Source organism: Heterodontus francisci, unplaced genomic scaffold (genome assembly GCF_036365525.1).
Source record: "Heterodontus francisci isolate sHetFra1 unplaced genomic scaffold, sHetFra1.hap1 HAP1_SCAFFOLD_1605, whole genome shotgun sequence".
Classification (NCBI taxonomy): domain Eukaryota; kingdom Metazoa; phylum Chordata; class Chondrichthyes; order Heterodontiformes; family Heterodontidae; genus Heterodontus; species Heterodontus francisci.
The window spans coordinates 41,988-59,319 of NW_027140894.1; the positions used below are offsets into that span (position 1 = coordinate 41,988).

The 17,332-nt window shown below is 52.1% G+C and overlaps 1 protein-coding gene across 1 annotated transcript in view; it reads left to right on the forward strand.

Moving 5' to 3' along the window:
• LOC137361342 (integrin alpha-M-like) overlaps window positions 1–16,088 on the forward strand; it is a gene marked incomplete at its 3' end in the record, with an annotated part of 57,738 nt that extends 41,650 nt beyond the window's left edge. The window contains exons 4-6 of the mRNA XM_068026234.1: window positions 12,154–12,233; window positions 12,627–12,713; window positions 16,016–16,088. Of these exons, the coding sequence (XP_067882335.1) occupies window positions 12,154–12,233; window positions 12,627–12,713; window positions 16,016–16,088 (240 nt within the window). The remainder of the gene's footprint in view (window positions 1–12,153; window positions 12,234–12,626; window positions 12,714–16,015) is intronic.
• Between the last annotated feature and the right edge of the window lie 1,244 nt (window positions 16,089–17,332).

Consider the following 17,332-nt stretch of genomic DNA (forward strand, 5'->3'; position numbering starts at 1 on the left):
GACACCAGTCAGTGTACAGATATCACCCTGAGAGAGAGGGGACTGAGAGACACCAGTCAGTGTACAGATATCACCCTGAGAGAGTGGGGACTGAGAGACACCAGTCAGTGTACAGATATCACCCTGAGAGAGAGGGACTGAGAGACACCAGTCAGTGTACAGATATCACTCTGAGAGAGAGGGGACTGAGAGACACCAGTCAGTGTACAGATATCATCCTGAGAGAGAGGGGACTGAGAGACACCAGTCAGTGTACAGATATCACCCTGAGAGAGAGGGGACTGAGAGACACCAGTCAGTGTACAGATATCACCCTGAGAGAGAGGGGACTGAGAGACACCAGTCAGTGTACAGATATCACCCTGAGAGAGAGAGACTGAGGGACACCAGTCAGTGTACAGATATCACCCTGAGAGAGAGGGACTGAGAGACACCAGTCAGTGTACAGATATCACCCTGAGAGAGAGGGGACTGAGAGACACCAGTCAGTGTACAGATATCATCCTGAGAGAGAGGGACTGAGAGACACCAGTCAGTGTACAGATATCACCCTGAGAGAGAGGGACTGAGAGACACCAGTCAGTGTACAGATATCATCCTGAGAGAGAGGGGACTGACAGACACCAGTCAGTGTACAGATATCACCCTGAGAGAGAGGGACTGAGAGACACCAGTCAGTGTACAGATATCACCCTGAGAGAGAGGGGACTGAGAGACACCAGTCAGTGTACAGATATCACCCTGAGAGAGAGGGACTGTGAGACACCAGTCAGTGTAAAGATATCTCCCTGAGAGAGAGGGACTGAGAGACACCAGTCAGTGTACAGATATCACGCTGATAGAGAGGGACTGAGAGACACCAGTCAGTGTACAGATATCACCCTGAAAGAGAGGGGACTGAGAGACACCAGTCAGTGTACAGATATCACCCTGAGAGAGAGGGGACTGAGAGACACCAGTCAGTGTACAGATATCACCCTGAGCGAGAGAGGGACTGAGAGACACCAGTCAGTGTACAGATATCTCCCTGAGAGAGAGACTGAGAGACACCAGTCAGTGTACAGATATCACCCTGAGAGAGAGGGGACTGAGAGACACCAGTCAGTGTACAGATATCACCCTGAGAGAGAGGGACTGAGGGACACCAGTCAGTGTACAGATATCACCCAGAGAGAGAGGGGACTGAGAGACACCAGTCAGTGTACAGATATCACCCTGAGAGAGAGGGGACTGAGAGACACCAGTCAGTGTGCAGATATCACCCTGAGAGAAGGGACTGAGAGACACCAGTCAGTGTACAGATATCACCCTGAGAGAGAGGGGACTGAGAGACACCAGTCAGTGTACAGATATCACCCTGAGAGAGAGGGACTGAGAGACACCAGTCAGTGTACAGATATCACCCTGAGAGAGAGGGACTGAGAGACACCAATCAGTGTACAGATATCACCCTGAGAGAGAGCGACTGAGAGACACCAGTCAGTGTACAGATATCACCCTGAGAGAGAGAGACTGAGAGACACCAAACAGTGTACAGATATCACCATGAGAGAGAGGGACTGAGAGACACCAGTCAGTGTACAGATATCACCCTGAGAGAGAGGGGACTGAGAGACACCAGTCAGTGTGCAGATATCACCCTGAGAGAAGGGACTGAGAGACACCAGTCAGTGTACAGATATCACCCTGAGAGAGAGGGGACTGAGAGACACCAGTCAGTGTGCAGATATCACCCTGAGAGAAGGGACTGAGAGACACCAGTCAGTGTACAGATATCACCCTGAGAGAGAGGGGACTGAGAGACACCAGTCAGTGTACAGATATCACCCTGAGAGAGAGGGGACTGAGAGACACCAGTCAGTGTGCAGATATCACCCTGAGAGAAGGGACTGAGAGACACCAGTCAGTGTACAGATATCACCCTGAGAGAGAGGGGACTGAGAGACACCAGTCAGTGTACAGATATCACCCTGAGAGAGAGGGACTGAGAGACACCAGTCAGTGTACAGATATCACCCTGAGAGAGAGGGGACTGAGAGACACCAGTCAGTGTTCAGATATCACCCTGAGAGAAGGGACTGAGAGACACCAGTCAGTGTACAGATATCACCCTGAGAGAGAGGGGACTGAGAGACACCAGTCAGTATACAGATATCACCCTGAGAGAGAGGGACTGAGAGACACCAGTCAGTGTACAGATATCACCCTGAGAGAGAGGGACTGAGAGACACCAGTCAGTGTACAGATATCACCCTGAGAGAGAGGGACTGAGAGACACCAGTCAGTGTACAGATATCACCCTGAGAGAGAGAGAGACTGAGAGACACCAGTCAGTGTACAGATATCACCCTGAGAGAGGGGACTGAGAGACACCAAACAGTGTACAGATATCACCCTGAGAGAGAGGGACTGAGAGACACCAGTCCGTGTACAGATATCACCCTGAGAGAGGGGACTGAGAGACACCAAACAGTGTACAGATATCACCCTGAGAGAGAGGGGACTGAGAGACACCAGTCAGTGTATAGATATCACCCTGAGAGAGAGGGGACTGAGAGACACCAGTCAGTGTACAGATATCACCCTGAGAGAGAGGGGACTGAGAGACACCAGTCAGTGTACAGATATCACCCTGAGAGAGAGAGACTGAGAGACACCAGTCAGTGTACAGATATCACCCTGAGAGAGAGGGGACTGAGAGACACCAGTCAATGTACAGATATCACCCTGAGAGAGAGGGGACTGAGAGACACCAGTCAGTGTACAGATATCACCCTGAGAGAGAGAGGGACTGAGAGACACCAGTCAGTGTACAGATATCACCCTGAGAGAGAGAGGGACTGAGAGACACCAGTCAGTGTACAGATATCACCCTGAGAGAGACAGGGACTGAGAGACACCAGTCAATGTACAGATATCACCCTGAGAGAGAGGGGACTGAGAGACACCAGTCAGTGTACAGATATCACCCTGAGAGAGAGAGGGACTGAGAGACACCAGTCAGTGTACAGATATCACCCTGAGAGAGAGGGGACTGAGAGACACCAGTCAGTGTACAGATATCACCCTGAGAGAGAGGGGACTGAGAGACACCAGTCAGTGTGCAGATATCACCCTGAGAGAGAGGGACTGAGAGACACCAGTCAGTGTACAGATATCACCCTGAGAGAGAGGGACTGAGAGACACCAGTCAGTGTACAGATATCACCCAGAGAGAGAGGGGACTGAGAGACACCAGTCAGTGTACAGATATCACCCTGAGAGAGACAGACTGAGAGACACCAGTCAGTGTACAGATATCACCCTGAGAGAGAGGGACTGAGAGACACCAGTCAGTGTACAGATATCACCCTGAGAGAGAGGGACTGAGAGACACCAGTCAGTGTACAGATATCACCCTGAGAGAGAGGGGACTGAGAGACACCAGTCAGTGTACAGATATCACCCTGAGAGAGGGGGGACTGAGAGACACCAGTCAGTGTACAGATATCACCCTGAGAGAGAGGGACTGAGAGACACCAGTCAGTGTACAGATATCACCCTGAGAGAGAGGGGACTGAGAGACACCAGTCAGTGTACAGATATCACCCTGAGAGAGAGGGGACTGAGAGACACCAGTCAGTGTACAGATATCACCCTGAGAGAGAGGGGACTGAGAGACACCAGTCAGTGTACAGATATCACCCTGAGAGAGAGAGACTGAGGGACACCAGTCAGTGTACAGATATCACCCTGAGAGAGAGGGACTGAGAGACACCAGTCAGTGTACAGATATCACCCTGAGAGAGAGAGACTGAGAGACACCAGTCAGTGTACAGATATCACCCTGAGAGAGAGGGGACTGAGAGACACCAGTCAGTGTCCAGAAATCACCCTGAGAGAGAGGGACTGAGAGACACCAGTCAGTGCACAGATATCACCCTGAGAGAGAGGGACTGAGAGACACCAGTCAGTGTACAGATATCACACTGAGAGAGAGAGACTGAGAGACACCAGTCAGTGTACAGATATCACCCTGAGAGAGAGGGACTGAGAGACACCAGTCAGTGTACAGATATCACACTGAGAGAGAGAGACTGAGAGACACCAGTCAGTGTACAGATATCACCCTGAGAGAGTTGGGACTGAGAGACACCAGTCAGTGTACAGATATCACCCTGAGAGAGAGGGACTGAGAGACACCAGTCAGTGTACAGATATCACCCTGATAGAGAGGGACTGAGAGACACCAGTCAGTGTACAGATATCACCCTGAGAGAGAGGGACTGAGAGACACCAGTCAGTGTACAGATATCACCCTGAGAGAGAGGGGACTGAGAGACACCAGTCAGTGTACAGATATCACCCTGAGAGAGAGGGACTGAGAGACACCAGTCAGTGTACAGATATCACCCTGAGAGAGAGGGACTGAGAGACACCAGTCAGTGTACAGATATCACTCTGAGAGAGAGGGGACTGAGAGACACCAGTCAGTGTACAGATATCACCCTGATAGAGAGAGACTGAGAGACACCAGTCAGTGTACAGAAATCACCCTGAGAGAGAGGGACTGAGAGACACCAGTCAGTGTACAGATATCACCCAGAGAGAGAGGGACTGAGAGACACCAGTCAGTGTACAGATATCACCCTGAGAGAGAGAGACTGAGAGACACCAGTCAGTGTACAGATATCACCCAGAGAGAGTGGGGACTGAGAGACACCAGTCAGTGTACAGATATCACCCTGAGAGAGAGGGACTGAGAGACACCAGTCAGTGTACAGATATCACTCTGAGAGAGAGGGGACTGAGAGACACCAGTCAGTGTACAGATATCACCCTGAGAGAGAGGGGACTGAGAGACACCAGTCAGTGTACAGATATCACCCTGAGAGAGAGGGGACTGAGAGACACCAGTCAGTGTACAGATATCACCCTGAGAGAGAGGGGACTGAGAGACACCAGTCAGTGTACAGATATCACCCTGAGAGAGAGGGGACTGAGAGACACCAGTCAGTGTACAGATATCACCCTGAGAGAGAGGGGACTGAGAGACATCAGTCAGTGTACAGATATCACCCTGAGAGAGAGGGGACTGAGAGACACCAGTCAGTGTACAGATATCACCCTGAGAGAGAGGGACTGAGAGACACCAGTCAGTGTACAGATATCACCCTGAGAGAGAGGGGACTGAGAGACACCAGTCAGTGTACAGATATCACCCTGAGAGAGAGGGACTGAGAGACACCAGTCAGTGTACAGATATCACCCAGAGAGAGAGGGACTGAGAGACACCAGTCAGTTTACAGATATCACCCTGAGAGAGAGGGGACTGAGAGACACCAGTCAGTGTACAGATATCACCCTGAGAGAGAGGGGACTGAGAGACACCAGTCAGTGTACAGATATCACCCTGAGAGAGAGGGGACTGAGAGACACCAGTCAGTGTACAGATATCACCCTGAGAGAGAGGGGACTGAGAGACACCAGTCAGTGTACAGATATCACCCTGAGAGAGAGGGACTGAGAGACACCAGTCAGTGTACAGATATCACCCAGAGAGAGAGGGACTGAGAGACACCAGTCAGTGTACAGATATCACCCTGAGAGAGAGAGGGACTGAGAGACACCAGTCAGTGTACAGATATCACCCTGAGAGAGAGGGGACTGAGAGACACCAGTCAGTGTACAGATATCACCCTGAGAGAGAGGGAACTGAGACACCAGTCAGTGTACAGATATCACCCTGAGAGAGAGGGACTGAGAGACACCAGTCAGTGTACAGATATCACCCTGAGAGAGAGAGGGGACTGAGAGACACCAGTCAGTGTACAGATATCACCCTGAGAGAGAGGGGACTGAGAGACACCAGTCAGTGTACAGATATCACCCTGAGAGAGAGGGGACTGAGAGACACCAGTCAGTGTACAGATATCACCCTGAGAGAGAGGGGACTGAGAGACACCAGTCAGTGTACAGATATCACCCTGAGAGAGAGAGACTGAGAGACACCAGTCAGTGTACAGATATCACCCTGAGAGAGAGGGGACTGAGAGACACCAGTCAGTGTACAGATATCACCCTGAGAGAGAGGGACTGAGAGACACCAGTCAGTGTACAGATATCACCCTGAGAGAGAGGGGACTGAGAGACACCAGTCAGTGTACAGATATCACCCTGAGAGAGAGGGGACTGAGAGACACCAGTCAGTGTACAGATATCACCCAGAGAGAGAGGGACTGAGAGACACCAGTCAGTGTACAGATATCACCCTGAGAGAGAGGGACTGAGAGACACCAGTCAGTGTACAGATATCACCCTGAGAGAGAGGGACTGAGAGACACCAGTCAGTGTACAGATATCACCCTGAGAGAGAGGGACTGAGAGACACCAGTCAGTGTACAGATATCACCCAGAGAGAGAGGGACTGAGAGACACCAGTCAGTGTACAGATATCACCCTGAGAGAGAGAGGGACTGAGAGACACCAGTCAGTGTACAGATATCACCCTGAGAGAGAGGGGACTGAGAGACACCAGTCAGTGTACAGATATCACCCTGAGAGAGAGGGGACTGAGACACCAGTCAGTGTACAGATATCACCCTGAGAGAGAGGGACTGAGAGACACCAGTCAGTGTACAGATATCACCCTGAGAGAGAGGGACTGAGAGACACCAGTCAGTGTACAGATATCACCCTGAGAGAGAGGGGACTGAGACACCAGTCAGTGTACAGATATCACCCTGAGAGAGAGAGGGGACTGAGAGACACCAGTCAGTGTACAGATATCACCCTGAGAGAGAGGGGACTGAGAGACACCAGTCAGTGTACAGATATCACCCTGAGAGAGAGGGGACTGAGAGACACCAGTCAGTGTACAGATATCACCCTGAGAGAGAGGGGACTGAGAGACACCAGTCAGTGTACAGATATCACCCTGAGAGAGAGGGGACTGAGAGACACCAGTCAGTGTACAGATATCACCCAGAGAGAGAGGGACTGAGAGACACCAGTCAGTGTACAGATATCACCCTGAGAGAGAGGGGACTGAGAGACACCAGTCAGTGTACAGATATCACCCTGAGAGAGAGGGGACTGAGAGACACCAGTCAGTGTACAGATATCTCCCTGAGAGAGAGGGACTGAGAGACACCAGTCAGTGTACAGATATCTCCCTGAGAGAGAGGGGACTGAGAGACACCAGTCAGTGTACAGATATCACCCTGAGAGAGAGGACTGAGAGACACCAGTCAGTGTACAGATATCACCCTGAGAGAGAGGGACTGAGAGACACCAGTCAGTGTACAGATATCACCCTGAGAGAGAGAGGACTGACAGACACCAGTCAGTGTACAGATATCACCCTGAGCGAGAGAGGGACTGAGAGACACCAGTCAGTGTACAGATATCTCCCTGAGAGAGAGGGACTGAGAGACACCAGACAGTGTACAGATATCACCCTGAGAGAGAGGGGACTGAGAGACACCAGTCAGTGTACAGATATCACCCTGAGAGAGAGGGACTGAGAGACACCAGTCAGTGTACAGATATCACCCTGAGAGAGAGAGACTGAGAGACACCAGTCAGTGTACAGATATCACCCTGAGAGAGGGACTGAGAGACACCAGTCAGTGTACAGATATCACCCTGAGAGACTGAGGACTGAGAGACACCAGTCTGTGTACAGATATCACCCTGAGAGAGAGAGACTGAGAGACACCAGTCAGTGTACAGATATCACCCTGAGAGAGAGGGACTGAGAGACACCAGTCAGTGTACAGATATCACCCTGAGAGAGAGGGACTGAGAGACACCAGTCAGTGTACAGATATCACCCTGAGAGAGAGGGACTGAGAGACACCAGTCAGTGTACAGATATCACTCTGAGAGAGAGGGGACTGAGAGACACCAGTCAGTGTACAGATATCACCCTGAGAGAGAGGGACTGAGAGACACCAGTCAGTGTACAGATATCACCCTGAGAGAGAGGGACTGAGAGACACCAGTCAGTGTACAGATATCACCCTGAGAGAGAGGGACTGAGAGACACCAGTCAGTGTACAGATATCACGCTGAGAGAGAGGGGACTGAGAGACACCAGTCAGTGTACAGATATCACCCTGAGAGAGAGGGGACTGAGAGACAGCAGTCAGTGTACAGATATCACCCTGAGAGAGAGAGACTGAGAGACACCAGTCAGTGTACAGATATCACCCTGAGAGAGAGGGGACTGAGAGACACCAGTCAGTGCACAGATATCACCCTGAGAGAGAGGGACTGAGAGACACCAGTCAGTGTACAGATATCACCCTGAGAGAGAGGGACTGAGAGACACCAGTCAGTGTACAGATATCACCCTGAGAGAGAGAGGGGACTGAGAGACACCAGTCAGTGTACAGATATCACCCTGAGAGAGAGGGACTGAGAGACACCAGTCAGTGTACAGATATCACTCTGAGAGAGAGGGGACTGAGAGACACCAGTCAGTGTACAGATATCACCCTGAGAGAGAGGGACTGAGAGACACCAGTCAGTGTACAGATATCACCCTGAGAGAGAGGGACTGAGAGACACCAGTCAGTGTACAGATATCACCCTGAGAGAGAGGGACTGAGAGACACCAGTCAGTGTACAGATATCACGCTGAGAGAGAGGGGACTGAGAGACACCAGTCAGTGTACAGATATCACCCTGAGAGAGAGGGGACTGAGAGACAGCAGTCAGTGTACAGATATCACCCTGAGAGAGAGAGACTGAGAGACACCAGTCAGTGTACAGATATCACCCTGAGAGAGAGGGGACTGAGAGACACCAGTCAGTGCACAGATATCACCCTGAGAGAGAGGGACTGAGAGACACCAGTCAGTGTACAGATATCACCCTGAGAGAGAGGGACTGAGAGACACCAGTCAGTGTACAGATATCACCCTGAGAGAGAGAGGGGACTGAGAGACACCAGTCAGTGTACAGATATCACCCTGAGAGAGAGGGGACTGAGAGACACCAGTCAGTGTACAGATATCACCCTGAGAGAGAGGGGACTGAGAGACACCAGTCAGTGTACAGATATCACCCTGAGAGAGAGGGGACTGAGAGACACCAGTCAGTGTACAGATATCACCCTGAGAGAGAGGGGACTGAGAGACACCAGTCAGTGTACAGATATCACCCAGAGAGAGAGGGACTGAGAGACACCAGTCAGTGTACAGATATCACCCTGAGAGAGAGGGGACTGAGAGACACCAGTCAGTGTACAGATATCACCCTGAGAGAGAGGGGACTGAGAGACACCAGTCAGTGTACAGATATCTCCCTGAGAGAGAGGGACTGAGAGACACCAGTCAGTGTACAGATATCTCCCTGAGAGAGAGGGGACTGAGAGACACCAGTCAGTGTACAGATATCACCCTGAGAGAGAGGACTGAGAGACACCAGTCAGTGTACAGATATCACCCTGAGAGAGAGGGACTGAGAGACACCAGTCAGTGTACAGATATCACCCTGAGAGAGAGAGGACTGACAGACACCAGTCAGTGTACAGATATCACCCTGAGCGAGAGAGGGACTGAGAGACACCAGTCAGTGTACAGATATCTCCCTGAGAGAGAGGGACTGAGAGACACCAGACAGTGTACAGATATCACCCTGAGAGAGAGGGGACTGAGAGACACCAGTCAGTGTACAGATATCACCCTGAGAGAGAGGGACTGAGAGACACCAGTCAGTGTACAGATATCACCCTGAGAGAGAGAGACTGAGAGACACCAGTCAGTGTACAGATATCACCCTGAGAGAGGGACTGAGAGACACCAGTCAGTGTACAGATATCACCCTGAGAGACTGAGGACTGAGAGACACCAGTCTGTGTACAGATATCACCCTGAGAGAGAGAGACTGAGAGACACCAGTCAGTGTACAGATATCACCCTGAGAGAGAGGGACTGAGAGACACCAGTCAGTGTACAGATATCACCCTGAGAGAGAGGGACTGAGAGACACCAGTCAGTGTACAGATATCACCCTGAGAGAGAGGGACTGAGAGACACCAGTCAGTGTACAGATATCACTCTGAGAGAGAGGGGACTGAGAGACACCAGTCAGTGTACAGATATCACCCTGAGAGAGAGGGACTGAGAGACACCAGTCAGTGTACAGATATCACCCTGAGAGAGAGGGACTGAGAGACACCAGTCAGTGTACAGATATCACCCTGAGAGAGAGGGACTGAGAGACACCAGTCAGTGTACAGATATCACGCTGAGAGAGAGGGGACTGAGAGACACCAGTCAGTGTACAGATATCACCCTGAGAGAGAGGGGACTGAGAGACAGCAGTCAGTGTACAGATATCACCCTGAGAGAGAGAGACTGAGAGACACCAGTCAGTGTACAGATATCACCCTGAGAGAGAGGGGACTGAGAGACACCAGTCAGTGCACAGATATCACCCTGAGAGAGAGGGACTGAGAGACACCAGTCAGTGTACAGATATCACCCTGAGAGAGAGGGACTGAGAGACACCAGTCAGTGTACAGATATCACCCTGAGAGAGAGGGGACTGAGAGACACCAGTCAGTGCACAGATATCACCCTGAGAGAGAGGGACTGAGAGACACCAGTCAGTGTACAGATATCACCCTGAGAGAGAGGGACTGAGAGACACCAGTCAGTGTACAGATATCACGCTGAGAGAGAGGGGACTGAGAGACACCAGTCAGTGTACAGATATCACCCTGAGAGAGAGGGGACTGAGAGACAGCAGTCAGTGTACAGATATCACCCTGAGAGAGAGAGACTGAGAGACACCAGTCAGTGTACAGATATCACCCTGAGAGAGAGGGGACTGAGAGACACCAGTCAGTGCACAGATATCACCCTGAGAGAGAGGGACTGAGAGACACCAGTCAGTGTACAGATATCACCCTGAGAGAGAGGGGACTGAGAGACACCAGTCAGTGTACAGATATCACCCTGAGAGAGAGGGGACTGAGAGACACCAGTCAGTGTACAGATATCACCCTGAGAGAGAGGGGACTGAGAGACACCAGTCAGTGTACAGATATCACCCTGAGAGAGAGGGGACTGAGAGACACCAGTCAGTGTACAGATATCACCCTGAGAGAGAGAGGGGACTGAGAGACACCAGTCAGTGTACAGATATCACCCTGAGAGAGAGGACTGAGAGACACCAGTCAGTGTACAGATATCACCCTGAGAGAGAGAGGGGACTGAGAGACACCAGTCAGTGTACAGATATCACCCTGAGAGAGAGGGACTGAGAGACACCAGTCAGTGTACAGATATCACCCTGAGAGAGAGGACTGAGAGACACCAGTCAGTGTACAGATATCACCCTGAGAGAGAGAGACTGAGAGACACCAGTCAGTGTACAGATATCACCCTGAGAGAGAGGGGACTGAGAGACACCAGTCAGTGTACAGATATCACCCTGAGAGAGAGAGACTGAGAGACACCAGTCAGTGTACAGATATCACCCTGAGAGAGAGGACTGAGAGACACCAGTCAGTGTACAGATATCACCCTGAGAGAGAGGGGACTGAGAGACACCAGTCAGTGTACAGATATCACCCTGAGAGAGAGGGGACTGAGAGACACCAGTCAGTGTACAGATATCACCCTGAGAGAGAGGGACTGAGAGACACCAGTCAGTGTACAGATATCACCCTGAGAGAGAGGGGACTGAGAGACACCAGTCAGTGTACAGATATCACCCTGAGAGAGAGGGACTGAGAGACACCAGTCAGTGTACAGATATCACCCTGAGAGATAGAGACTGAGAGACACCAGTCAGTGTACAGATATCACCCTGAGAGAGAGAGGGACTGAGAGACACCAGTCAGTGTACAGATATCACCCTGAGAGAGAGGGACTGAGAGACACCAGTCAGTGTACAGATATCACCCTGAGAGAGAGAGGACTGAGAGACACCAGTCAGTGTACAGATATCACCCTGAGAGAGAGGGGACTGAGAGACACCAGTCAGTGTACAGATATCACCCTGAGAGAGAGGGGACTGAGAGACACCAGTCAGTGTACAGATATCTCCCTGAGAGAGAGGGGACTGAGAGACACCAGTCAGTGTACAGATATCACCCTGAGAGAGAGGGTGAACGGATCCCATGTTAATCTTTGTTCTCTCATGTTTAATCTCCAGGTAATTTTCATCCTGACGTTGGACGTCTCCAATGCCAACAGTTTGAATGACTCTGTGAGGGTTGTTGCGACTGCCATGAGGTAAACCCTCCTCCCTCAGATCCCTCGCCTCCGTCCCTGACCCCTGCCCCTCATCCGAAGAACCCAGCTCCCCAACCGCCCTCCAATAGGCCCACTCCCCTCTGAACCTCCCTCCCCTTACTCCTCCGCTCCCACCTTTCCCCTCGCGCTGACCCTCCGCTCTCCTCTCACGGCCTCGCCCACCCTCCCCCGTCTCTTGACGGCGCCTCCCCTCATCCGTCCCTTCGCCCTCCATGTCAGACCTTCCGTACCCTCCTCCTCCTCCGCGTCTGACTCCTCCCCACAACCTCGCCTCCTCTCAGTCGCCCTCCCACTGTTGCAGGAGCTGCCCCCTGCGTCTCACACCTCTCTCTCGGTCTTCCTCTCACTCTCTCTCCTTCTCTCCCTCGGTAGTGACAACGAGGAAGTGGGGGCACTGAATAACAACCGAGATACTCTCAACATCCCTGTTCGGCACAGAGTCAACCTCCTACTGCAGAGGTTAGTGAACACCGAGGTGTCACAGTGTGTTAGAAACACTGTCCTTTCCCCCTCTGGGACCGGGTGTCACAGTGTGTTAGATACACTGTCCTTTCCCCCTCTTGGACCGGGTGTCACAGTGTGTTAGATACACTGTCCTTTCCCCCTCTGGGACCGGGTGTCACAGTGTGTTAGATACACTGTCCTTTCCCCCTCTGGGACTGGGTGTCACAGTGTGTTAGATACACTGTCCTTTCCCCCTCTTGGACCGGGTGTCACAGTGTGTTAGATACACTGTCCTTTCCCCCTCTGGGACCGGGTGTCACAGTGTGTTAGATACACTGTCCTTTCCCCCTCTGGGACTGGGTGTCACAGTGTGTTAGATACACTGTCCTTTCCCCCTCTGGGACCGGGTGTCACAGTGTGTTAGATACACTGTCCTTTCCCCCTCTTGGACCGGGTGTCACAGTGTGTTAGATACACTGTCCTTTCCCCCTCTGGGACCGGGTGTCACAGTGTGTTAGATACACTGTCCTTTCTCCCTCTGGGACTGGGTGTCACAGTGTGTTAGATACACTGTCCTTTCCCCCTCTGGGACCGGGTGTCACAGTGTGTTAGATACACTGTCCTTTCCCCCTCTTGGACCGGGTGTCACAGTGTGTTAGATACACTGTCCTTTCCCCCTCTGGGACCGGGTGTCACAGTGTGTTAGATACACTGTCCTTTCCCCCTCTGGGACTGGGTGTCACAGTGTGTTAGATACACTGTCCTTTCCCCCTCTGGGACCGGGTGTCACAGTGTGTTAGATACACTCTCCTTTCCCCCTCTGGGACTGGGTGTCACAGTGTGTTAGATACACTGTCCTTTCCCCCTCTGGGACCGGGTGTCACAGTGTGTTAGATACACTGTCCTTTCCCCCTCTGGGACCGGGTGTCACAGTGTGTTAGATACATTGTCCTTTCCCCCTCTGGGACCGGGTGTCACAGTGTGTTAGATACACTGTCCTTTCCGCCTCTGGGACCGGGTGTCACAGTGTGTTAGATACATTGTCCTTTCCCCCTCTGGGACCGGGTGTCACAGTGTGTTAGATACATTGTCCTTTCCCCCTCTGGGACCGGGTGTCACAGTGTGTTAGATACATTGTCCTTTCCCCCTCTGGGACCGGGTGTCACAGTGTGTTAGATACATTGTCCTTTCCCCCTCTGGGACCGGGTGTCACAGTGTGTTCGATACACTGTCCTTTCCGCCTCTGGGACCGGGTGTCACAGTGTGTTAGATACACTGTCCTTTCCCCCTCTGGGACTGGGTCTCACAGTGTGTTAGATACACTGTCCTTTCCCCCTCTGGGACCGGGTGTCACAGTGTGTTAGATACACTGTCCTTTCCCCCCTCTGCGACCGGGTGTCACAGTGTGTTAGATACACTGTCCTTTCCCCCTCTGGGACTGGGTGTCACAGTGCGTTAGATACACTGTCCTTTCCCCCCTCTGGGACTGGGTCTCACAGTGTGTTAGATACACTGTCCTTTCCCCCTCTGGGACCGGGTGTCACAGTGTGTTAGATACACTGTCCTTTCCCCCTCTGGGACTGGGTCTCACAGTGTGTTAGATACACTGTCCTTTCCCCCTCTGGGACCCGGGTGTCACAGTGTGTTAGATACACTGTCCTTTCCCCCCTCTGGGACCGGTGTCACAGTATGTTAGATACACTGTCCTTTCCCCCTCTGGGACCGGGTGTCACAGTGCGTTAGATACACTGTCCTTTCCCCCCCTCTGGGACTGGGTGTTACAGTGTGTTAGATACATTGTCCTTTCCCCCTCTGGGACCGGGTGTTACAGTGTGTTAGATACACTGTCCTTTCCCCTCTCTGGGACTGGGTGTTGTAGTGTGTTAGATACATTGTCCTTTCCCCCTCTGGGACCGGGTGTTACAGTGTGTTAGATACACTGTCCTTTCCCCTCTCTGGGACTGGGTGTTGCAGTGTGTTAGATACATTGTCCTTTCCCCTCTCTGGGACTGGGTGTTGCAGTGTGTTAGATACACTGTCCTTTCCCCTCCTCTGGGACCGGGTGTCAGAGTGCGTTAGATACACTGTCCTTTCCCCCTCTCTGGGACTGGGTGTTGCAGTGTGTTAGATACATTGTCCTTTCCCCCTCTGGGACCGGGTGTCACAGTGCGTTAGATACACTGTCCTTTCCCCTCCTCTGGGACCGGGTGTCAGAGTGCGTTAGATACATTGTCCTTTCCCCCTCTGGGACCGGGTGTTGCAGTGTGTTAGATACACTGTCCCTTTCCCCCTCTGGGACCGGGTGTCACAGTGTGTTAGATACACTGTCCTTTCCCCCTCTGGGACTGGGTGTCACAGTGTGTTAGATACACTGTCCTTTCCCCCCTCTGGGACTGGGTGTTACAGTGCGTTAGATACACTGTCCTTTCCCCCCTCTGGCACTGGGTGTCACAGTGCGTTAGATACACTGTCCTTTCCCCCCTCTGGCACTGGGTGTTACAGTGCGTTAGATACACTGTCCTTTCCCCCCTCTGGCACTGGGTGTTACAGTGCGTTAGATACACTGTCCTTTCCCCCCTCTGGCACTGGGTGTCACAGTGCGTTAGATACACTGTCCTTTCCCCCCTCTGGGACTGGGTGTCACAGTGCGTTAGATACACTGTCCTTTCCCCCCTCTGGCACTGGGTGTTACAGTGCGTTAGATACACTGTCCTTTCCCCCCCTCTGGCACTGGGTGTCACAGTGCGTTAGATACACTGTCCCTTTCCCCCTCTGGGACTGGGTGTCACAGTGTGTTAGATACACTGTCCTTTCCCCCCTCTGGGACTGGGTGTTACAGTGCGTTAGATACACTGTCCTTTCCCCCCCTCTGGCACTGGGTGTCACAGTGCGTTAGATACACTGTCCTTTCCCCCCTCTGGCACTGGGTGTTACAGTGCGTTAGATACACTGTCCTTTCCCCCCTCTGGCACTGGGTGTCACAGTGCGTTAGATACACTGTCCTTTCCCCCCTCTGGGACTGGGTGTCACAGTGCGTTAGATACACTGTCCTTTCCCCCCTCTGGCACTGGGTGTTAGAGTGTGTTAGATACACTGTCCTTTCCCCCCCTCTGGGACCGGTTGTCAGAGTGCGTTAGATGCACTGCCCTTTCCCCCTCTGGGACCGGGTGTCACAGTGTGTTAGATACACTGTCCTTTCCCCCTCTGGCACTGGGTGTTACAGTGTGTTAGATACACTGTCCTTTCCCCCTCTGGCACTGGGTGTTACAGTGTGTTAGATATCCAGTGACTTTTCTGTTTTCCATGTTTCCACACAGTTTGAACTCCACAAATTATGTCAATTTTTCCCTTGGAGTTACGGTGATGAAGGAAGTGAGACATCAGTACAAGGTAACAGTGGAAAATTAGTCTTTCTCTCTCTCTCTGCTGTCTCTCTCTCTCTCTCTTCTCTCTGCTGTCTCTCTCTCTCTCTGCTGTCTCTCTCTCTCTCTCTCTCTGCTGTCTCTCTCTCTCTCTCTCTCTGCTGTCTCTCTCTCTCTCACTCTGCTGTCTCTCTCTCTCTCTCTCTGCTGTCTCTCTCTCTCTCTCTCTGCTGTCTCTCTCTCTCTCTCTCTGCTCTCTCTCTCTCTCTCTCTGCTGTCTCTCTCTCTCTCTCTCTGCTGTCTCTCTCTCTCTCTCTGCTGTCTCTCTCTCTCACTCTGCTGTCTCCCTCTCTCTCTCTGCTGTCTCTCTCTCTCTCTCTGCTGTCTCTCTCTCTCTCTGCTGTCTCTCTCTCTCTCTCTGCTGTCTCTCTCTCTCACTCTGCTGTCTCTCTCTCTCACTCTGCTGTCTCTCTCTCTCACTCTGCTGTCTCTCTCTCTCACTCTGCTGTCTCTCTCTCTCTCTGCTGTCTCCCTCTCACTCTGCTGTCTCCTCTCTCACTCTGCTGTCTCTCTCTCTCACTCTGCTGTCTCCCTCTCACTCTGCTGTCTCCTCTCTCTCTCTCTGCTGTCTCTCTCTCTCACTCTGCTGTCTCTCTCTCTCACTCTGCTGTCTCCCTCTCACTCTGCTGTCTCCCTCTCACTCTGCTGTCTCTCTCTCTCTCTCTGCTGTCTCTCTCTCTCACTCTGCTGTCTCTCTCTCTCACTCTGCTGTCTCTCTCTCTCACTCTGCTGTCTCCCTCTCTCACTCTGCTGTCTCTGCTCTCTCTCTCTCTCTCTCTCTCTCTGCTGTCTCTCTCTCTCTCTCTCTGCTGTCTCTCTCTCTCTCTGCTGTCTCTCCTCTCTCTCTGCTGTCTCCTCTCTCTCTCTGCTGTCTCCTCTCTCTCTCTGCTGTCTCTCCCTCTTCACTCTGCTGTCTCCCCCTCTCACTCTGCTGTCTCCCCCTCTCTCTCTGCTGTCTCCCTCTCTCTCTCTGCTGTCTCTCCCTCTCACTCTGCTGTCTCCTCTCTCCCTCTCTATCTGCTGTCTCTCCCTCTCACTCTGCTGTCTCTCTCTCTCACTCTGCTGTCTCTCTCTCTCACTCTGCTGTCTCCCTCTCTCCCTCTCTCTCTGCTGTCTCTCCTCTCACTCTGCTGTCTCTCTCTCTCACTCTGCTGTCTCTCTCTCTCACTCTGCTGTCTCTCTCTCTCACTCTGCTGTCTCTCTCTCTCTCTG